Source organism: Idiotropiscis lumnitzeri, chromosome 8 (genome assembly GCF_059441095.1).
Source record: "Idiotropiscis lumnitzeri isolate Australia: NSW breed Sydney's pygmy pipehorse chromosome 8, RoL_Ilum_1.0, whole genome shotgun sequence".
Taxonomy (NCBI): Eukaryota; Metazoa; Chordata; class Actinopteri; order Syngnathiformes; family Syngnathidae; genus Idiotropiscis; species Idiotropiscis lumnitzeri.
In genome coordinates, this window is record NC_142398.1 from 11,651,735 (window position 1) to 11,673,149 (window position 21,415).

The 21,415-nt window shown below is 43.0% G+C and overlaps 3 protein-coding genes across 3 annotated transcripts; 1 reads left to right on the forward strand and 2 right to left on the reverse strand.

Moving 5' to 3' along the window:
• Positions 1 to 1,269: 1,269 nt before the first annotated feature.
• Positions 1,270 to 6,363, reverse strand: LOC148332161 (uncharacterized). The gene is made up of 6 exons (XM_088303363.1): positions 6,215 to 6,363; positions 5,265 to 5,305; positions 4,959 to 5,153; positions 4,488 to 4,832; positions 3,300 to 4,190; positions 1,270 to 2,105 (listed from the first exon to the last, which is right to left on the reverse strand). The coding sequence occupies exons 1-6, from the start codon at positions 6,361 to 6,363 to the stop codon at positions 1,405 to 1,407; spliced, it is 2,322 nt and encodes a 773-aa protein (XP_088159489.1). The 3' UTR covers positions 1,270 to 1,404.
• Positions 6,364 to 8,972: 2,609 nt separating this feature from the next.
• ccdc86 (coiled-coil domain containing 86) lies at positions 8,973 to 12,231 on the reverse strand. Its single transcript, XM_088303462.1, has 4 exons — positions 11,125 to 12,231; positions 10,187 to 10,316; positions 10,030 to 10,104; positions 8,973 to 9,367 (listed from the first exon to the last, which is right to left on the reverse strand). The coding sequence occupies exons 1-4, from the start codon at positions 11,676 to 11,678 to the stop codon at positions 9,191 to 9,193; spliced, it is 936 nt and encodes a 311-aa protein (XP_088159588.1). The 5' UTR covers positions 11,679 to 12,231; the 3' UTR covers positions 8,973 to 9,190.
• On the forward strand, positions 12,007 to 21,254 carry glb1 (galactosidase, beta 1). The gene is made up of 16 exons (XM_088303460.1): positions 12,007 to 12,285; positions 13,315 to 13,484; positions 13,604 to 13,754; positions 14,444 to 14,504; positions 14,605 to 14,699; positions 15,095 to 15,275; positions 15,348 to 15,406; positions 16,567 to 16,688; positions 17,100 to 17,140; positions 17,207 to 17,319; positions 17,392 to 17,466; positions 17,786 to 17,875; positions 18,220 to 18,333; positions 18,750 to 18,881; positions 20,319 to 20,558; positions 20,660 to 21,254. The coding sequence occupies exons 1-16, from the start codon at positions 12,073 to 12,075 to the stop codon at positions 20,909 to 20,911; spliced, it is 2,109 nt and encodes a 702-aa protein (XP_088159586.1). The 5' UTR covers positions 12,007 to 12,072; the 3' UTR covers positions 20,912 to 21,254.
• The last annotated feature ends 161 nt before the right edge of the window (positions 21,255 to 21,415 follow it).

Consider the following 21,415-nt stretch of genomic DNA (forward strand, 5'->3'; position numbering starts at 1 on the left):
AAAACAACTGCATGTGACTGACTTGAACTGTAATAAAGTTTCCAAGATTTGAGTCGTTTTCTTTGTTTGACTGACAAATCTAGTATCTAATATTTATGAGCTTGTGTATGAAAATAAGCAATGGCAGCATGATAAACCAGTTTGTCACGTCTACCTCAAAATCACCCCCCCCCCACCAAAAAAAAAAAAAGAAATTGGACTACTGCCATTTTTTCCAGATTGCTGGAATTGTTGTCTTCTATTTCCATCATGTGGCCAGATAGCGTAATTGCCTCTCCACTCAAACAGGTTTGAACTTCTGTATCAAAGTTATTTGCTTTGATTCTTTTGATGTGTGTATGAATTTTTATTTATTTATTTATTTGTGACGCAACCACAAAAAACGGGAAAAGAAATTTGAATTTACTATCACGTACTGACGTAGGGATAGTAAACGTCTCTGTCCTGGTCCAAGTATGCTCCTGAGTGGGTGAGTGCACAATTTATTATTTTCAGATTATAGTATGAACAACGACCTCCAAGCCCCAAGCAAAAAAAAAAAGGTTTTAATCAACACAAACTATACTATATTGTAAATGTAAATTAGACTTTAAACTGATCTCATTGGATGTACAGATATTTAGCATTTTATGCTATATCATTTACAATGTCGTAATTTCAATTTTTTGGGGGGGTTAACTCACTGATTGGTGATCAGTTTAAAAATCCTGACGGTGTGAAGCTTAATATAAATATAAAAGCTTAATAAAAGAATGTGAAGAAATCACCTGGTTTTATAAAGAGCAATTCAGCAAAAATACAAGTATATTTGTGTGTTGTGCCTTCAAATGGTGTGGCCAAGAAAGTGCCTTGTTAACTCGCTATCTCTCTCTCTCTCTCTCTCTCTCTCTCGCTCTCTCTCTCACCCCAGCACAGTTGCCATGGCAGCGGTGACTGAGGATGGCATACCTAACCAGCAAGAGCTCAGTGTAAGATACACACATGGATGGAATGTTAATAAGAGGAGAGATTATGCCAAATTGATTTAAATGACTTGTAGAGAATTAGTGGGGTGTGTGCAATTCCTGCCTACCCGTAAAGTGTGACATGTAACAATTATATATTGCCATTTCTTTAATTGATATAATGCAAAATGATGGGATTTGGAAAAAACATCAACAATAAGCACACATTGAAATATATTTATTATTCACGTTCCATGATGAATGTCAATTTAATAAATTACATCATCTGTACAATATTGCATAAATGGCAGTGGAAACTAAAAAAATGAAAATACTTGCTGTTAAATAATAGACTGTCTAAATGACAACATTAAAATACTAGGTATCATCCAGATCTTTGTTTCAACCTGTCAACGCGGGTTTGGTGACATTTTAAATTAAATCAACAACGGCAACGAGTTTACATTGCGTAGAGTTTAAGGAGTGCCACACTGAGGTGACATAAGAGGACAGCACTCACATGGGAGGACTTGACAGCCGCGCTTGTTGTCGTTGCGTTGTTTGCATTTGTCGTTGCGGCTCCGGTGTTACCAGTTGTGCTAATGCCAGTTGCGGCGTTGCCAGTTGTGGTTGCAGCGTTCCCAACTGTGGTCGCAGCATTACCAGCTGTGGTCGCAGCATTCCCAGCTGTGGTTGCAGCGTTTCCAGTCGCACCATTGGCTGCTGTGGTCGCGGCATTGCCAGCTGTGGTCGCAGCATTCCCAGCTGTGGTTGCAGCGTTTCCAGTCGCACCATTGGCTGCTGTGGTCGCGGCATTGCCAGCTGTGGTTGCACCGTTCCCGGCTGTGGTTGCAGCATTTCCCGTCGCAGCATTGCCAGCTGTGGTTGCAGCATTGCCAGCTGTGGTTGCACCGTTCCCAGCTGTGGTTGCACCGTTCCCGGCTGTGGTTGCAGCATTTCCCGTCGCAGCGTTGGCAGCTGTGGTCGCAGCGTTGGCGGCTGTGGTCGCAGCATTGCCAGCTGTGGTTGCAGCATTGCCAGCTGTGGTTGCAGCATTGCCAGCTGTGGTTGCAGCATTGCCAGCTGTGGTTGCACCGTTCCCGGCTGTGGTTGCAGCATTTCCCGTCGCAGCGTTGGCGGCTGTGGTCGCAGCATTGCCAGCTGTGGTTGCAGCATTGCCAGCTGTGGTTGCACCGTTCCCAGCTGTGGTTGCACCGTTCCCGGCTGTGGTTGCAGCATTTCCCGTCGCAGCGTTGGCGGCTGTGGTCGCAGCGTTGGCGGCTGTGGTCGCAGCATTACCAGCTGTGGTCGCAGCGTTTCCAGTCGCACCATTGGCTGCTGTGGTCGCGGTGTTGCCTGTCGCAGCGTTGGCGGCTGTGGTCGCAGCATTGCCAGCTGTGGTTGCAGCATTGCCAGCTGTGGTTGCAGCATTGCCAGCTGTGGTTGCACCGTTCCCGGCTGTGGTTGCAGCATTTCCCGTCGCAGCGTTGGCGGCTGTGGTCGCAGCATTGCCAGCTGTGGTTGCAGCATTGCCAGCTGTGGTTGCACCGTTCCCAGCTGTGGTTGCACCGTTCCCAGCTGTGGTCGCAGCGTTTCCAGTCGCACCATTGGCTGCTGTGGTCGCGGTGTTGCCTGTCGCAGCGTTGGCGGCTGTGGTTGCAGCATTGCCAGCTGTGGTTGCAGCATTGCCAGCTGTGGTTGCACCGTTCCCAGCTGTGGTTGCACCGTTCCCGGCTGTGGTTGCAGCATTTCCCGTCGCAGCGTTGGCGGCTGTGGTCGCAGCGTTGGCGGCTGTGGTCGCAGCATTGCCAGCTGTGGTCGCAGCATTGCCAGCTGTGGTTGCACCGTTCCCAGCTGTGGTCGCAGCGTTTCCAGTCGCACCATTGGCTGCTGTGGTCGCGGTGTTGCCTGTCGCAGCGTTGGCGGCTGTGGTCGCAGCATTGCCAGCTGTGGTTGCACCGTTCCCGGCTGTGGTTGCAGCATTTCCCGTCGCAGCGTTGGCGGCTGTGGTCGCAGCGTTGGCGGCTGTGGTCGCAGCATTACCAGCTGTGGTCGCAGCATTGCCAGCTGTGGTTGCACCGTTCCCAGCTGTGGTCGCAGCGTTTCCAGTCGCACCATTGGCTGCTGTGGTCGCGGTGTTGCCTGTCGCAGCGTTGGCGGCTGTGGTTGCAGCATTGCCAGCTGTGGTTGCAGCATTGCCAGCTGTGGTTGCACCGTTCCCAGCTGTGGTTGCACCGTTCCCGGCTGTGGTTGCAGCATTTCCCGTCGCAGCGTTGGCGGCTGTGGTCGCAACGTTGGCGGCTGTGGTCGCAGCATTGCCAGCTGTGGTTGCAGCATTGCCAGCTGTGGTTGCACCGTTCCCAGCTGTGGTTGCACCGTTCCCGGCTGTGGTTGCAGCGTTCCCGGCTGTGGTTGCAGCATTTCCCGTCGCAGCGTTGGCGGCTGTGGTCGCAGCATTGCCAGCTGTGGTTGCAGCGTTCCCAGCTGTGGTTGCACCGTTCCCGGCTGTGGTTGCAGCATTTCCCGTCGCAGCGTTGGCGGCTGTGGTCGCAGCATTGCCAGCTGTGGTTGCACCGTTCCCGGCTGTGGTTGCAGCATTTCCCGTCGCAGCGTTGGCGGCTGTGGTCGCAGCATTGCCAGCTGTGGTTGCACCGTTCCCGGCTGTGGTTGCAGCGTTCCCGGCTGTGGTTGCAGCATTTCCCGTCGCAGCGTTGGCGGCTGTGGTCGCAGCATTGCCAGCTGTGGTTGCAGCGTTCCCAGCTGTGGTTGCACCGTTCCCGGCTGTGGTTGCAGCATTTCCCGTCGCAGCGTTGGCGGCTGTGGTCGCAGCATTGCCAGCTGTGGTTGCACCGTTCCCGGCTGTGGTTGCAGCGTTCCCGGCTGTGGTTGCAGCATTTCCAGTCGCACCATTGGCTGCTGTGGTCGCGGTGTTGCCTGTCGCAGCGTTGGCGGCTGTGGTCGCAGCATTGCCAGCTGTGGTTGCAGCATTGCCAGCTGTGGTCGCAGCATTGCCAGCTGTGGTTGCACCGTTCCCGGCTGTGGTTGCAGCATTTCCCGTCGCAGCGTTGGCGGCTGTGGTCGCAGCATTGCCAGCTGTGGTTGCAGCGTTCCCAGCTGTGGTTGCACCGTTCCCGGCTGTGGTTGCAGCATTTCCCGTCGCAGCGTTGGCGGCTGTGGTCGCAGCATTGCCAGCTGTGGTTGCACCGTTCCCGGCTGTGGTCGCAGCGTTTCCAGTCGCACCATTGGCTGCTGTGGTCGCGGTGTTGCCTGTCGCAGCGTTGGCGGCTGTGGTTGCAGCATTGCCAGCTGTGGTTGCAGCATTGCCAGCTGTGGTTGCACCGTTCCCAGCTGTGGTTGCACCGTTCCCGGCTGTGGTTGCAGCATTTCCCGTCGCAGCGTTGGCGGCTGTGGTCGCAGCGTTGGCGGCTGTGGTCGCAGCATTGCCAGCTGTGGTCGCAGCATTGCCAGCTGTGGTTGCACCGTTCCCAGCTGTGGTCGCAGCGTTTCCAGTCGCACCATTGGCTGCTGTGGTCGCGGTGTTGCCTGTCGCAGCGTTGGTGGCTGTGGTCGCAGCATTGCCAGCTGTGGTTGCACCGTTCCCGACCGTGGTTGCGGCATTTACAGTCGCAGCGTTCCCAGCTGTGGTTGCGGCGTTGCCAGTTGCAGCGTTGGTGGCTGTGGTCGCAGCATTTCCAGCTGTGGTCGCAGCATTTCCAGCTGCGGTTGCAGCATTGCCAGCTGTGGTTGCGGCGTTGCCAGTCGCAGCGTTGGCGGCTGTGGTTGCACCGTTTCCAGTCGCAGCATTTCCAGCAGTGGTTGCACCGTTCCCGGCTGTGGTTGCAGCATTTCTCGTCGCAGCGTTTGCGGCTGTTGTCGCAGCATTGCCAGCTGTGGTTGCGACATTTTGAGTCGCAGCATTTCTCGCTGTGGTGGCAGCATTGCCAGTCGCAGCATTGCCAGCGGTGGTTACGATATTACCAGTCACAGCGTTGGCGGCTGTGGTTATGGCATTACCAGTCGCAGAGTTTCCAGTCGCAGCATTGCTTGCTGTGGTTGCAGCATTGCCAGCAGTGGTTGCACCGTTCCCGGCTGTGGTTGCGGCATTTCCAGTCGCAGCGTTGGCGGCTGTGGTCGCAGCAATGCCAGTTGCGGCGTTGCCCGTCACAGCGTTGCCAAGTGTGGTTGCACCATTGGGTGTGGTGAGCGCAGCTGGTGTCGGTGTAACAATCTGGGCATTTATGGAAGCTATGGAGGAAAAAAAATAGTTTGTGCGTTGTCCTCAATAGACATGAAGAGAAGAAATGAAAACGAAGCACTTACTGAAAATCAGGAGTTGGAGCAGGATTCCCACAAGCATTTTTCTCCCCAAGAAAACTAATGTCTAAAAAGAAAAAACAAGAACAATGAAGACTAGTTAAGTCCTTCCGTACTAAAAAAAAAATAAAGAAAATACTAAGAGAACAAAAAAAGATTAAAATGTCCTTTTTAACAGAAAAAAAATATTCATGTTATATTAAATGTTTTTTGCTTTTACAAGAATAAAATTCATAACATTGCAAGTAAAACATGACATTTTACAAGAAGAAAATTATCAGGGAAAAACAATTCTATTAGTTGTCAGAAAAGTCTGAATATTACTAGGAAAAATATTTTTTCAAACTATGACAATGAGTTTGCAATAATATTAGAAGTGATTAAAAATTATGCTTCAGTAAAGTTTCAAAATTTCCAGGAAAAAATATGCAAGATTTACAAAGAATATAACAGGAAAGCAACTTGAAATTCATAACAGTATGGTGATAAAAATATCATGTTACAACTTTTAGAAGGGGGAAAAAATTCACCCAGAGAGCCAATGTAAAAAAAAGTAAAAAATCTTAATTATTTTAGAATAAGTTTGTATTATTAAGAAGGGCAAAAACATACAAGAAATAAAAAAAATAAAAATAAAAATCTACATTATTTGAGAATACTGTGATCTATCTATAAGGGACAAAAATAAGTTAACAATATCATAAGAAAAAAATATATATACAAGAATAAAGTTTTAATATTACAAGTGAAATAAACTCAGAATGTATACATCTCAAAAATATCCAAGAATTAAATTGTATATTTACTTTTTGACTCGTTTCTTTTCAGTGATTAGCTGCTTTGGTTTTTATTGCGTCTATATTGCCACAATGAGCCATTCTAGTCATTATTTTCATTATTCTGAATAGAAATATGTCAAAATATTTTGCGGAAATGCCGAATGAACCACTTTTAGCTGTAGACAGAAAAATCTTGTACTTACAAAGTGTTGACTTGATTGTATTTGTGCGTCTTCGATCAGTTGAGCCCTTGTGTGTCTCGTTGCGTGTGACTTTTGCTTCTTTATAGCCCTGGTGACAGCCATGAGAAGATGTACGGTGATCATTCCTTCCATCTTGCTCACCTTTGTGCTTTTCTTTTCAGGGTCATCGCATCATTGTGGCGTGGCCCTCTTGCAAAGCAAACAGGCACACACAAAGATGCCACTATGTGCCAGCACACCGCTGACAATGGCGTCATCACCATCTCAGGACGTTTGTCCACAGAAGAAGACATCTGCGGAATGAGCAAAAAGGTGGGACGCCTTTGTCTGCACACCTGTCAACCATTCTTTCACACGTCTGTCCATACGTTTGTTCACACCTCGTGATGCATTCTCATGCACTTCACTACATCGCTGTCCATAGGTCGGAAAAAAACTCACCCAAATGGAGATCTTTAAAAAAAAAAAAAAGATAATTGGCATATGAAATTGTACGTTTTTAATGTCTCGTCCCAGAGTTGCTTTTTGGAGGTTCTCAGTTGGGTTAAGGTCAGGAATAATGGTGAGTTTTCCTCCTTTTAACCCCATTTCAGCCAGAGCTTCTTTAGTATTGGATTTTTTTTTTTACGTCACCATTATATTAAACATTAAAAAATGCCCCCCACCCGCTCTCCTACCTCCTTGGACTGGAGACCATTTGTCCATTCAAAATGGCTAATAATCTCAAAATAACGAGACCAACTGGCCCCAAAATATATGTGGACTTCATAATTTAGGCCCACTTCAACCTCTGAAAACATTGCAAAATGATTAGCCTTCCCATGGCTGACTTAAAAGAGAATGAGGAAACAAGCATTTGACGTGCAGTTTCTGTCATGTCTTGTATGTTTTTTTTTAAATAAGTCACCAAGATTCGCAAACACAATGCATTCCGAGAGGCTTTTCATAAGGTTAAAGGGACGCCTCATTGACGTTAACATTGGCACTTATATAAGAGGTTTGCATGTAAAAATGACATCAGTACTAAAATGCTCCCCCCTAAAAGACTGCAGTGATTTATTTTATTTATTTTTTTGTGACGAGCTTTATGACAAATTGGCAGGCCCCGTTTTGGCGCTTGGCTTATTATTTTTTTCCGGTTTCAACATCTCCGTTACATATTGCTTGAATTGTCAATTCTGTTGTCTAAAACGGCGACCGATGCACCTGACTACTCTCGTCCACCTTAACCTTCAACCACTGTTTCAGTCTCCATTGAAGAAAAACTATGTAAATACTGGAGGTAATTGCATGAAAATTCTCTGTTATTTTATTTATTTTTTAAAGGGATAACAACAATGTGTAAAGCAATTTCAAAAGCACATGTAAAATGTTCACAAGCAAGAACGATAAAAACTTTAAAAAAAAAAAAATTAATGAAGCATAACTGAAGCATCCATAACACACACTGAAATGAGCAAGGCAGCGTGTGGGACAAAAGGTTAGTATAGATAACTAAAACTAACTAAATAAACTGGAATTGAAATTCTTTTTCATTAACTATATCAAATAAAAATGCTTTTAACTAAATAAAACTACATCTTACGTTTGTATAACTAACTAAAACAATAATTATAGTGAAAATGTCCTTCATTTTAGTTCTTATCAATTCAGATTTTGGGGTTCCTTTTACAAGCGCTTATTTCAGTTCAGCTGTTTGTTCGTGCGGAAGAAGGAAGGTCAAACAGTCGTTTCAGAATTGTACTTTACTTTACTTTATTACACAATACTTAGTGAACTTTTCTTTTTATCTTGCACTTAATAAGGACTCCATGTATTCAAAATAAAAACTATAAATAAAATGAAGCATTTTCAGAAAAAAAAAAAGTGACCAAAGCTGTTGTAAAAACTTTTAAAACTAACTGAATTTAAAAAAACAAAAATCATAGCGTAATCAAAACTAACTATTATGAAAACTCCAAAACTATTTTAACTCTGGTGGGACATGCCAACATGATGTACATCCAATTAACATAAATAAAAAGCATAAAAAGAAATTACTTAAGAGTGTTATCATTGTACTGGTTTTCAAATATTTTCATGATGAATGATTGATTCTGATGATGACACCAAAGGCACTTGATCGTGATACTGACCCGCCTACCATTTCATTCATTTTTGCGTTCGTGGTTAGCGTGTCTGCCACCTAACAATTGTGAAATCAAAAAATAAATAAAAGGCGACTGTACATCTTAACATTGATCACAATGATTCATGCGCTGACGCAGGAGCCTCACTGCTTTGAATGCGAGTAGGCTTAGTTCACCAAACTTCCTGGATGCATTTTTCTTGTCTAAGCAGCCCTTGTTGAAGTCGCTCAATCAAATCCCCCAAAAACAAAAGATGACGGGTGAATTCAGTGACTGACTATGCTGAAGAATGACATGACATAAAGAGTAATGGTGAGATTTTGTGCAACTTAAAGGGATCCGCCAGCCAGGATGGTCCATTTTTCGATAAATTCAATTTTAGGTATCCTTTGTCCAGGAAAATGATATCAACTTGTATTTTCTATTTTATCAGTTTGTTTTGGAGAAAACAATTTAAAACTAAGGAGTTTAAAAACATCTCTTGGTAATGAGCATTATGGCCACTGTTTGTACTTTGGTTAAAAAAAGTTTCCTATTCACTGATTAATGCTAAATTGAAATCTGTGTATTAATGTTATACGCTGACAAATTGAAAATCATTCATGTATTTTCGGGGAATATTTTATTTCATAGAAAGTCCCGCTAATGGAAAAATCACAGGCAGAACCCAAACTTGAGGGACCTGTACAGCAACAATAGCATTATTCATACAGAATATTTGAAACATTTTGCTTCCCACTGAGAAAGCTTATAAGCTCTTGTGTACATAAATCCACTGTAAGCGAATGTATTAGAGAAACAATATGGAGACAAAGAAGTCTTCAAGTCGAATTTTCACTCTTGTTTTTCTGAGCTCGCTTGGCTTTGCTGTTTTTGGTCTGGTTCTGGTTCTTCTTCTGGTCGTTGTTGGACTTTTCCAGCAGGGCGAGCGTGTCGCGCTTCTCGATCTTCCTCAGCTGCTTTTTCTTCATCCTCTTGAGCTTTGCCGTATTTCGGATCTACAGACAAAAAAAAAAAAACATGTGACACTCATAATGTACAAAATGAAGCCTGACTTTAAACTCACTGGACACCTTATTAGGTACACCATCTCACTGCTGAATAGTTGCATCACAATGATATGTGTTCCTTATATTTTGGTTAGTTTATTTAACGACACTCAAATCTTCAACATCTGGTTGATTTATTATTTGAGGCTAAAAAATAATCTTAATTTGAAAAGTGACGGGCTGCTCTCCGTTACATTTATCTATGATGGACTCTTTACTTTGAAGTTGGCCCTCATGGTGGCATAACGGCTACCTTGATTTCCGTTTTCGACCTTCCGTTTATCTCAGTTTTAATTTACATCACATAATTGACACCATCATCAACACAATGCAATCCTGAAATCATATTCAGTCGCTAATTTAGGATGCTAACAGACCACTAGTCAATTACACCTTCATTGTGTGACATGACAAGTCTCTGGCCTTAGTGGCTACTACAAACTAGCAGCTAGCTGTCAGCATTAGCAAGACCCTCCCCCCATGCATCCCCCAACACTTTAGTTACGAATATCACTCAAGTGAATGACAGCAGCGTGCGCTCATGATTGTTTTGTTTTCAATTCCTGTCTACTCATTGTGACATTTAGCACGAAGGTAACGCATGTACGTACCACTTGCACGACCTCCGCTTTGCGCTCGTTCTCCTCGCGCCGCTTCAAGTTTTCTTCTCGCCGTTTCCGCTTTTCCTGTGGAGGCAGCGGGGAACAGGGGGATGAATGAGATGGAGCACAAATGGTTTGCTGTTATTGTTGTTGGTTTTTTTTATACCTCTTTTGCTTTTTCTTTTTGCTCTTTCAGTTGCAATGAGTACTTCTGCACCAGCTGCTTTTCTCGCTTGGCCTGCATCTTTTTCTCCCAGGAGGTACACAGTGATGCGTCTCGTACCAACGCAGAGAACCTACATACACAAGCACGCCATTGTTATTATAGTTAACGGATATGAATTAAATAACTAAAAAAAAACTAAACTAAAATAATATATTTAAAAAAAAAACTAATAAAACTGCTCTAAAATTGAATTCAAACTAACTACATTTAAAAAACAATAGCTTAAAAACTAAATATCAATTTGATGAAAAATGCAAAGTAATTATAACCCTGACACACACAAACATATCAGTAGCAGATTAGTCAACAAAATAAGCCATTGTCAGCTTCTAAAAGTCATCAAATAACTCAAATAGTGTCCCTGGGTTTGGGGTTCCTTAACGCAACCTGGACAAGTTCCACAAATAGTTATTCAATTGCTGTTCAAAGAGTACCAGGTGCTTATTGGCAAAATTCTCAAAGTGTGGTACGCGGGTTCCCTCTGGTTGTACGCCAAAGACTCACTCCAAGTATGCATTGGTTGCATTTAACTTAAAGTCTGATGAAAAGACATGATTGGGACTGGGTAACAAGATATATTTTCTGCTGGTGTCACCGTTTCACCGAAAGCTGCCATGAGCCTGAGCTATAGTACCCCAGATACAAAATAAAAAAAAGACGTCCAGGACAACACGGCAAAAGACGGAGCTTTGTTATCATGTAGTGGTCCACTACTGATCCTCCTGCGGGCTGCAAATGGCCCCTGGGCCACGAGTTTGAGAACTGTTTAAGAATGGAAAAGGATGGCGTGCCTTTTTAAACAGAGGCGCCTAACAATGAACTTTTAGGAACATAAATGCATAATAATGATAACGTTAATAATGGTAATACAATATCACCTCTGTTTGTTGCGGTCCTTCCACACTCGTCCTGATTTTGGCTTCCCCAGAGGAATAACAACCTTCGCATTAAAACTCGCCGCCTGGCGAGATTTCTTCTTGGGGGGTCGCGACGCTGGGGTCGCTGGCGCTCTTTCTACCGGGGAGGGCTTGGACAATTGGCCGGCAATGACCACCTCAGCTGGGGCGTCTAAACGAGGCTCCTGGTCTACCGTCTCTGGTCCAACACTCACCTCGACCTTCTTCTCGACCTCCTCCTGTGCGACACTCACCGCAGTCTTCTCCTCTAGTGTCTCCGGTCCGACACTCACTGCGGGATTCTCCTTGACTGGCTCCGGCGCTTGTTGCCCCGGTTCAGTCCGCTCCAGTATGACCGATCTCCTGGTCCTCCTGACGGGAGTCCTCGCTGGGGTTTCACAGCTCTGGAGTCCGGAGGGGCGACGCACCATGCGGCCGCTTCGTGTCCGCGTGGTCATGGGGGGAGGGTCCTGGTTGTCCTCTGCAGCGTGGCCCGCTTTTTTATAAGCGTTTTTCACATCACGGCTTTTCGACATGTTTTCCAACGCCACCACAGCGGGTCTCTTCCCACGTGTGAACACTGAGCTGACTCGGTAGTGGTTACTTACTTCCGTATTACTGTAAACAATGTGTCATTTCAATACCGCCATCTTTTGGTCGGAGGATGAACGTCATAGAAATGTCGAACGCTGCAAAAACGAATAAATATAGACTCTTCAGAAGAAGAATTAATAACATAAAAGTACTTATAGATAAATTTCTCGATTTAACAGTCTAGTATCTCTACCCTATGTCCCAAAACGATAATTTTACAAAAACAGGTCGTTTTTCTTCGTCGCTTTCAAACACTGCCCCATTTTCCGTGGTTAATGCAATGCTGCCATCCTTTGACCAAAAAGCGTCAGTATAGAATATCAAATATGGCATCACATGATTAGAACTTCCGGACCACAAGATGCCGCACAATACTCCTCATTTTTAGCTTGCGCATACAAATCAAAGCCAGTAAACAAAACAAACAAAAACACACACACACACACGCTTTTATGTAGTTCAAGAAGAAGCCGGAGAAGTTTTGGACAAGAATTGGTCATGTCGCTGCTGAGTCTCGCAAGCTTCCTGCTGCTGCTCCTCGGGCTGTCGGTAAAAGAACCTTCTGCTTTTTCAAAAGAAATCTCCACCTTTTCGCGTCAGGAATATTAGCACACATGTCACTTTAAGTAAAAAGAACTTGGTTAAAAGTACATGCACTGGCCACTAAGATATTTCGTTTTTTTAATGCTGTGGCAATGTACAGGGATTCCTCTGTTTACGACGAAATTTCATTCATATGACGGCGACGTAACCCGAGTCTGTATGTTAACTGAAACGCGCCCAAAACGATAATCACTAACCTGGGCTACGCAGTTAAATCATAATTACAGTACAGTAAATCTGTTTTTGAAAACACCTATAGGACCTACCGAAAAGATAAAGAAATATGATGTAATTCTAAACCCTAATAATAAAATAATAAAAATCCACATCCCATGCTACACTTTTTTAAAGTGTTTTTTTCCCAAGCAATCGTTGTTGGTCAAAAACATATAAAAACAGATGGTTTTGTTAATATTGAATAGCATCGTTGACGCCTTTAAGGAAGAACACAAATAGTGCAGCAACTCATGTATACAGTCAATATGCATGTATTTTTATCCTCATGCATCAATCTAACTGGAGCTTTCTGAGTAGTGGTGACCATCTTCTTCACGTGTACTTTTGTATAGATATAAATTGGACTACCACCTTGTGGCGAATATAATTTGGCATGCGTACCCGAAGAAGCAACACAATGTATTAAATATTTCATCCATCCATTCATTATGATGGATGTTTGTGTTGTTTTATGTGGGTGCTGGACAATTGTTTTAGCAATTTCATTCATTACAGTGGGGAAAGATGATTCGTGATCCATTTCAAATCATTGAAAATTCACTTTCCCATGTTATCTTCAAAAAGTAAAGTCTTGACTCACTGACTTGTGTTGACTACCTGACTCAGCTGACACATCTTTAAACTCAGCTGATGCGCCATAAAAAAGCAAAAAAAACTAAACACGTCATCATTCCTCCAGTGAGCATGTGTGTGTCAATAAAACGCACCCATAAAAGTTGTTTGCCTGTGTGTTCCCAGGTGGCCGCCCCTCCGTCCTTCAGCGTGGACTACCAGAATGACTGCTTCCGCAAAGATGGAGAGAAGTTCCGCTACATCTCGGGCAGCATCCACTACAGCCGCATCCCACGGGCCTACTGGAAGGACCGGCTGCTCAAGATGTACATGGCGGGCCTGAACGCCATCCAGACGTACGTCAAGGTGTACAACTGTAAAAATAACACAACCTGTTTTGATGATATTCAAATGCCATTCAAGAATCAAATTTAGGCATTTTTTAATTGTTCAGCTGCAATCTTTGCCTTTGCAGGTATATTCCATGGAACTTCCATGAGGATTCTCCAGGCAGCTACGACTTCAGTGGAGACAGAGATTTGGAACATTTCCTTCAGCTGGCTCAGGATATTGGCCTACTGGTCATCCTTCGACCCGGGCCTTACATTTGTGCCGAGTGGGATATGGTGAGAGAAACTCTTTCCATCCATCCATTTTCTATCGTGCTTCTCCTAATTAGGGTTGTGGTTGCTGGGGCCTAACCTCGCTGACTTCACACTCACATTCACAGCTATGAACAATTCAGAAACTTAAAACAACCTAACATGCATGTTTGAAATGTGGAGTACAGGAGCAACTTTGATGAGGATAGGCGCTAAGATTGGTTGCTTTGATTACTTTTTCCACTACATTACGCTCACTAGCCACATCATTAGGTACACATGTATAATCTCATGGAACCCAAAAAGAGTGCTGTACTAAAAAAGATCTTGCATTGAAGTCTCGCTATGCGCTGAGGATATGGACAAAGCGTTTCACATAGAGATAATCATAAAACATCAACACTATTCATCTGGCATGTACACAATCATTAACCTATGTCACAAACAATTGTATTCAGAAGCTAAATTGTTGAAAACAAAAACACAAAATAGGGATTCTCAGCAAATAATGGGGCTGCAAAAAAATCTGCAAATCCCAAACCCTGAATCTATCATCACAATGCTCACATTCTTAAATGTTTACCTCTGACGGTTACAAATTGAGGCATTTTATTCGCTAGATTGGCATTGGATCCATTCATCTATTTATTTACCTTATGCTGTGCCCAATGACTAAAACAATAATATACAAATATGTAATATGATTCCGCCAGGGAGGACTTCCTGCCTGGCTTCTCCACAAGAAAGACATTGTGCTGCGCTCTTCAGATCCAGGTGAAAATCCTCTCGGAGCAGTTGTGTGTATATATATATATATATAATATATTTGTTTTTATCACACAGTATTAATCACACTATAAATTGTTTGTTTCAGATTACATAGCGGCGGTGGATAGCTGGATGGGCAAGTTGCTGCCGATGATGAAGCCTTTCCTCTATCAGAATGGCGGCCCCATCATCAGCGTGCAGGTGTGTCTTGTTGTCGTCTGTTTTTATGTAAACTGTAGTGATCGATAGGGATGGTCTGATTAATCTATCCATGGATTAGTATAAATCCAATCCAATTTTAAGTGTCGAGCAATCTTCTTACAGGATATTGTTACTCATTTTGCTCGCTTGTGTGTTTAATATTAACGCAATGCAACTGTAATCTGACTGAGACAATTATCCTCTTGTCATGCAGCAACAACAGCAGCAATTTGAAAAAAAAAATTAAAAATTATCTGTGCGGCCAGCCACGACCCAGTCCCAAGTGGTCATCGGCCTGGAACTAGTCCGCAGCCCAGTGGTTGGGGACCACTGCTCTAAAATTATGCGCGCCAATGAGAAGCCCTGAAAACTGTCGTTAACACCTTGCTGTTCAGGTGGAGAATGAATACGGCAGCTACTTTGCATGCGACTACAACTACATGCGTCACCTCTACAAGCTGATGCGGTTTTACCTGGGCGAGGAGGTGGTACTGTTCACCACCGATGGCGCCTCGCTGGGCTTCCTCAAATGTGGCGCCATTCAAGGCGTCTACGCCACCGTCGACTTCGGCCCAGGTTGGTCAGCGCCCAGATTGTGACAGGTTTGATTCGTGGCTGGATGGTGATTTTATTTCTTTTTTTTTTCAGGTTCCAATGTGTCCGCAGCGTTTGCAGTGCAACGGCACGCAGAGCCTCATGGACCTTTGGTAAGCATTTACCTGTTTTTTCTTTCTTAGTCAAATTGTGGTACCTTATTTTAAAAGTTGCTCCATGACTAAGTGCGTGTCTCAGTCTACACGGATATCAAATCAAATTTCCCCACTGTCATGAAATGAAATACCATGAATCCAATCCAGCGCCTCAAAACACCACGTCTTGCTGTTTCATGTTTTTAATCAAGAAAAATAGCGTCGACTCTGCAGTCGTACCTTGACTGACAAGTTATCCAGCCTGCGAGTTTTTCGAAACATAAGCCATCACTCGGCCGATTTATTTGCCCTGTGTTGTTGGGTCTGAACAATGAGCCAATTTTAAATTGCTGTGGCAGTGTAATAGAATTGCATTTTTTTTTTTTTTTTGCAAAGACTGCAATTAAAAAAAATCTTTATTTTGTCATCCTAGTTTCATGAAACAAGACTTGATGAAATAAAGCCACAGATTTGTATATAAATAAAGTTGTATTGTATTGTATCATCAGATTTATGACTGAATTATGCTAGCGACTGATTTTTGGGGTAGAAATTTGTGAAGTTGTCGTAGTGAATTGTTAAAAAGACAGCAAGTCAGTGTTTGGTAAGTTAACAACTTGAAATAGATGAACTGTCTTTAAGATGAATTCAATGTAATGATTTGCCTTTATTTTAGCACAAGCCTAACTTATAAGACCAATAAATTTATGTCAAATAAATTTGTTATTGTTTATTTTAATACGAATTATGTTATTGCATATGTTTGTTTAAAAGATATATGGGAAGAGGACCCTGAAAAAAATAATCGTAACATTGAGGGGGGAAAAAAATAACAATTAGTTTATTTTTCAAAATTGTTCAGTCCTAAAGTGAAAGTCCACGATTGGCTGTTACATCAGCAATGTTGTGACACACTGTAGATTGTCATTCTTCTTATTAAATAAAAAATACTTTGTTTTGGGGGTTACTGGCACACATTAATGTCATTCGATTAATTTCAATAGGAAACAATTTATGATAAGAGTGATTTGAGTTCTGAGCATGGAATGAATTAAACTTGTAAATCAAGGTACCACAATTAATTGAATCCTCATTTTTTTTTTTTATTTTATTTTTAATTTTTTTTTTTTTTCGAGCGACTCGCCATATTTCTTTCCTTCCTTCATCTGCACGACCAGGTGAACTCAGAGTACTACACGGGTTGGCTGGACCACTGGGGCTCGCCTCACTCCACCGTCTCGACGAAAAATGTGGCTGTAACCCTCAATGAGATCCTGGCCATGGGTGCAAATGTCAACCTGTGAGTTCTTTTTTTTTTTTTTTTTTTTTTTTTTTGGGTGGAGGAAGTGAATCTGTGTGAGTCCACATGTCGAACCAATTCAGCGTTCGAGCTGAACAGACAACAACGGGATTTGTTAAATGTATGAAGGTATATCAGTGCAACAAAGTGAGGTCAAAGATGATATTAAAATATATCTGTAATTTTATGAAAAATATCATTTTAAAAAATCTAATCAATTAGAAATAAAGCTGTTGTAAAACTCAAGTCCCATTTTATGAGAATATTTGCAAATAATATTATGAGAATTAAATGGCATATGATTGATATGAGCAAAGATGCAATTTGAGAAAATGAAATATCACATCATTAGTATAAATGCCGAATGTAATGTCTTTGTGGTCTTGGAAATCATCTTTTTTCTTCTGACAGGTACATGTTTATTGGCGGGACCAACTTTGGATACTGGAATGGTCAGTATTAAAAAATGTTTTAATAACACAGCTTTTATAGTGTCTGAACACATTTGATCCCCCAAGGTGCCAATTCGCCTTTCGCTGCCCAGCCGACCAGTTACGACTACAATGCTCCGCTCACTGAGGCCGGAGACCTCACGGAGAAGTACTTTGCCATCCGGGAAGTGATCAAAATGGTGTGTACATGATTATGAATATCATTGCATTGTTGTTCATGAAAAGCAACTCACATATTTTCTCTTAAACAGTACAGCAAAATACCTGAAGGGTTCATTCCACCATCAAGCCCAAAGTTTGCATATGGTGTTGTTAAAATGCAGCAGGTAGGCACACAACGCCGCAATCTCCCACTTATCTCAAATCCAATTTCCCTAAGGTTGCACCAGTTGGAATTTTAACAAACATTAAAAAATAAAATACTTCAAGGTCACATGAAACTTTGTTAATTTTCTTTGGCTTTACTGCAATAATTATTTCAAGAAGGAGTAGCCTGACGAAGGTTGTTAAGTGAAGAAGAGGAATGTGAAATGGTGGCCAGGTCTTCAGTCATGACGGAACTAATAATCGTGTACCACTGTCTTTTAATTGTTTAAAAAATATTCTTTGCTTTTACTAAAATGAACATTGCTTCTATTATGACAGCTCCAGACGGTGTTGGAAGCCTTAGAGACAATCTCCTTCTCTGGTCCTGTGGAGAGCGTGTTCCCGCAGACGTTCATTGACCTCAATCAGGTATCTCCTCATGCTTTAATCTGATTGGCAATATTCATATTCATGCTGGGCAATATGGCCTTCAAATAAAATCACAAAAATCAGATTTCTTACGTGTTATTTTTCTCATCGCTTATCAAAAATGAGGTAATTCCAAACTAGTTTTGCTGCCCACGCTCCTGGAATTTAGTTTACTTATTATCGTGACCTGACCTGTCTGTAGTGCAAAGAAAGTGAAGAAGCTGCTTCAAAGGAAAAAAATTGAGAAAAAAAAGTATGATACGTATGCGGACAAAGGGATAGATGGGTGGATGGCTGGAAATGCGTGTCTTTGCTTTAACTACTCTCTTTGTCCTGTCCTGTAGGCGTTTGGCTATGTGCTCTACAGAACAAAGCTGCCGGTGAATTGCAGCACACCCACGCCACTGTCATCGCCGCTGAACGGGGTCCATGACCGAGCGTATGTGTCTGTGGATGGGGTAAGTCAGGAATTGATTGCGTCTCATACGATTACTAGGAACACCAAAAGTTGACGCGAATTGTGAATATTTGGCAGAGGCCACAAGATGGCGTCAAATCACTTAGAACAGAGAAGATCATAAAGCGGCACCAAGCATGCAGCACGTGCTGAATCATAAACTCTTGTATTTAATAATTAAATTATTCAACTCAACGTCATTTATCCCTCTCATGTACCACAAACATGAACAAAATTCAAATCCCGTTGTGTATTAATCTCAATTGTTCATAAAAAATGAGAAAGTTTTTATTCTAAAAAAAAGTCTTGTTTACTCGTGTAACCACACTGATTGCACTGTATTTATGCTGACTTTAAACTTTGGACGTCCATTAAGTAGACCAAACGACCACATATTCATGCTGACTTTTTTTCAAGGTTGCGTCTGGGATTCTGGAGAGAAACAAAGTCCTCAGCATTAATGTGACTGGCAAAGCTGGCAGTCAACTAGACGTCCTGGTGGAGAACATGGGCCGGGTCAACTATGGAAAAGGCATCAATGACTTCAAGGTTTGTAACTGTCAACATGTTTTGATTTACTGTTTTGTGTTTAGTGAAAAAGTGAAACGACTAGTTTGAAATAGTTTAGAATTGTAATAATAAAGAAGAATTAATAGAGAATTGAGCTCTGTATGGCTTTGGTAAGTGCTTGTGTTGTTTCGCAACAGAGTTTAAATCTATGTCATGTTAGCGTGTGTGAACAACAGGGTTTTAATAGTTTGGGATTTTTCATCCTTCCATTGTCTAAGCCGCTTTTCCTCACAAGGTTTGCAGGGGTGCTGGAACCTATCCCAGCTGACTTCGGGCTGTAGGCGGGGTACACCCTGAATTGGTTGCTAGCCAATCGCATGGCACACAAAGACGAACAACCATTCTCACTCACACCTTGGGCGCTAATTTAGGGCATCCCCATTAACCTACCATGCATGTTTTTGGAATGTGGGAGGAAACCGGAGTACCCGGAGAAAACCCACGCAGGCAAGGGGAGAACATGCAAACTCCACACAGGATCCCGCGACCTTTTCATTGTGAAAACATCGTACTAACTAGTCGGCCACTGTGCCATCTGGTTTTACGCTATAATTCATTTTCATTTCCTGTTGACTGTTTTTTTTTTTTTTTTTTTTTAATCAGAATTAAGAAACGATTTGATCATGTTTTATTTTTTTTCCCAAAAATGCTTAGTTTTATTTGAGTTTGTTATTAGTGTTATTGCGGCACGGTGGCCCGACTGGTGAGCACGATGGCCTCACAGTGAGAGACAGCATCGGGCGTGGGTTCGATCCCGGCTCCGGCCATCCTGTGTGGAGTTTGCATGTTCTCCCCGTGCCTGCGTGGGTTTCCTCCGGGTTCTCCGGTTTCCTCCCACATTCCAAAAACATGCATGGCAGGCCGATTGAACACTGTAAATTGCCCCTTGGTATGAGTGTGAGCGCGGATGGTTGTTCGTCTCTGTGTGCCCTGCAATTGGCTGGCAACCAGTTCAGGGTGTCCCCCGCCTACTGCCCGAAGATAGCTGGGATAGGCTCCAACACCCCCCGCGACCCGAGTGAGGAGAAGCGGTACAAAAGATGGATGGATTAGTACTATTTTTTTTTATGTTTGGAGTATTTGTTGAGTGAAAGTTTAAAAAGGGTAACACTAAGCAAACTAAACTACAAATAAATCTTCCACCTTCCTTCTTCTGTATGCCAGTATTTTTTTAAAGCACACTAATTTTTAATTCGTTAACGGTTATTTTTTCCCCCCAATTTTAGATTGGCTTTTGTTAGTTTTCGTTAACTATAATAACCTTGGTGAACATACGTGTCGACGAACTGCGTTTGCACGAGCATTTTTTAGGGGGTTTCTGAAAGTATAAAGGCAACATCTGTTTCAGCAAAAGCGGTCATTTGAAAGTAGAAAATGACTCGTGACTTGATTCTTGTGTGTGCTCTCTGTGCGCAGGGCCTTGTGAGCAACCTGACGTTGGACAATGTCGTGCTCAAAGGGTGGACCATGTACAGCCTCAGTATTGACCAAGCGGTCGACCAAGGTCTCTTTTGGGATACAAAGCCCACGTCGGTCGGACCGCTTCCTCCCGATGCCCTGTCACTTCCGGCCTTCTATGGCGGGACATTCATCATTCCCGACGACATCCCCGATCTACCTCAGGACACTTACATCAGCATGCCCAAATGGCGCAAGGCACGCTTACTTATATGATTACAATTGTCATCTATGTCATTGATTCTCAAAGCGCGGTACGTGAGATCCTGACTTGCAATCTCTTCTCTTTTGCTCCTCAGGGTCAGGTTTGGATCAACGGTTTCAATTTGGGACGCTACTGGCCGACGCAAGGCCCCCAGTTGACTCTTTTCGTCCCGGCCAGCATCCTCTGCACTGACGCCCCCAACAACGTGACAGTCCTGGAGCTGGAGGCGGCCCCGTGCCTCTCAGGACATTGCATGCTGGAGTTCTCCACCACGCCCATCCTGAATGCGACGGTGCAGAACGACCACGGGCAGCACTGGCCAATGTTTAGGGCAGATTTGCTTTAACAAAAAGGGAAGTTTCTGTTGAACAATGTGTGCCATGTCCAGCATGCAGTATTTTACTGAAAACCATCACATGATTTGTGAATTATCGTGGACTTGTATTGAGTCTGAAGTGTCTGAAATACTTGATCACATCATGATATTTTAAGTTAGATAATTATAAGTTTAATCAGCATTTTGTAAAAAAAAAAGTTTTTAAAGCCAAAACAACACATCAGGGAAAACACTTTTACTGTACAATGGCCAATGTTTCTTTTTAAATGTAATTTTTGATTATTTTTTTTAATCTCTGCTATGCCCATTTTTGTAATGCACTGACCTTTAATAAAAATTAAGGATAATACTGCACAGAGTGTTTAATTTTTCTTTTGTTTGGAGTTGTTCACTGTGGATGCTTTTTCATCAAGGAAAACAATAATTCTTCTAATAGAAATGTGAACAACTTCCATTTTTCCAATTTCCAATCCCAAACTATTCTTACCATTTATATAATGTAATGTGGTTTAT

What these genes read in the sequence shown, in the direction of transcription:
- LOC148332161 (XM_088303363.1), bottom strand. Translation starts at nt 6,363, where the DNA reads ATGATCACCGTACATCTTCTCATGGCTGTCACCAGGGCTATAAAGAAG. An exon ending in ACAAGATTTTTCTGTCTACA is followed by an intron (nt 5,306 to 6,214) that starts GCTAAAAGTGGT and finishes TTTCTTGGGGAG; the next exon opens with AAAAATGCTTGTGGGAATCC. An exon ending in GCTCCAACTCCTGATTTTCA is followed by an intron (nt 5,154 to 5,264) that starts GTAAGTGCTTCG and finishes CACCGACACCAG; the next exon opens with CTGCGCTCACCACACCCAAT.
- ccdc86 (XM_088303462.1), bottom strand. Translation starts at nt 11,678, where the DNA reads ATGTCGAAAAGCCGTGATGTGAAAAACGCTTATAAAAAAGCGGGCCAC. An exon ending in AAAAAGAAAAAGCAAAAGAG is followed by an intron (nt 10,105 to 10,186) that starts GTATAAAAAAAA and finishes CTGCCTCCACAG; the next exon opens with GAAAAGCGGAAACGGCGAGA. An exon ending in AAGCGGAGGTCGTGCAAGTG is followed by an intron (nt 9,368 to 10,029) that starts GTACGTACATGC and finishes TTTTGTCTGTAG; the next exon opens with ATCCGAAATACGGCAAAGCT.
- glb1 (XM_088303460.1), top strand. Translation starts at nt 12,073, where the DNA reads ATGATTAGAACTTCCGGACCACAAGATGCCGCACAATACTCCTCATTT. An exon ending in TGCTGCTCCTCGGGCTGTCG is followed by an intron (nt 12,286 to 13,314) that starts GTAAAAGAACCT and finishes GTGTGTTCCCAG; the next exon opens with GTGGCCGCCCCTCCGTCCTT. An exon ending in CAGAGCCTCATGGACCTTTG is followed by an intron (nt 15,407 to 16,566) that starts GTAAGCATTTAC and finishes CTGCACGACCAG; the next exon opens with GTGAACTCAGAGTACTACAC.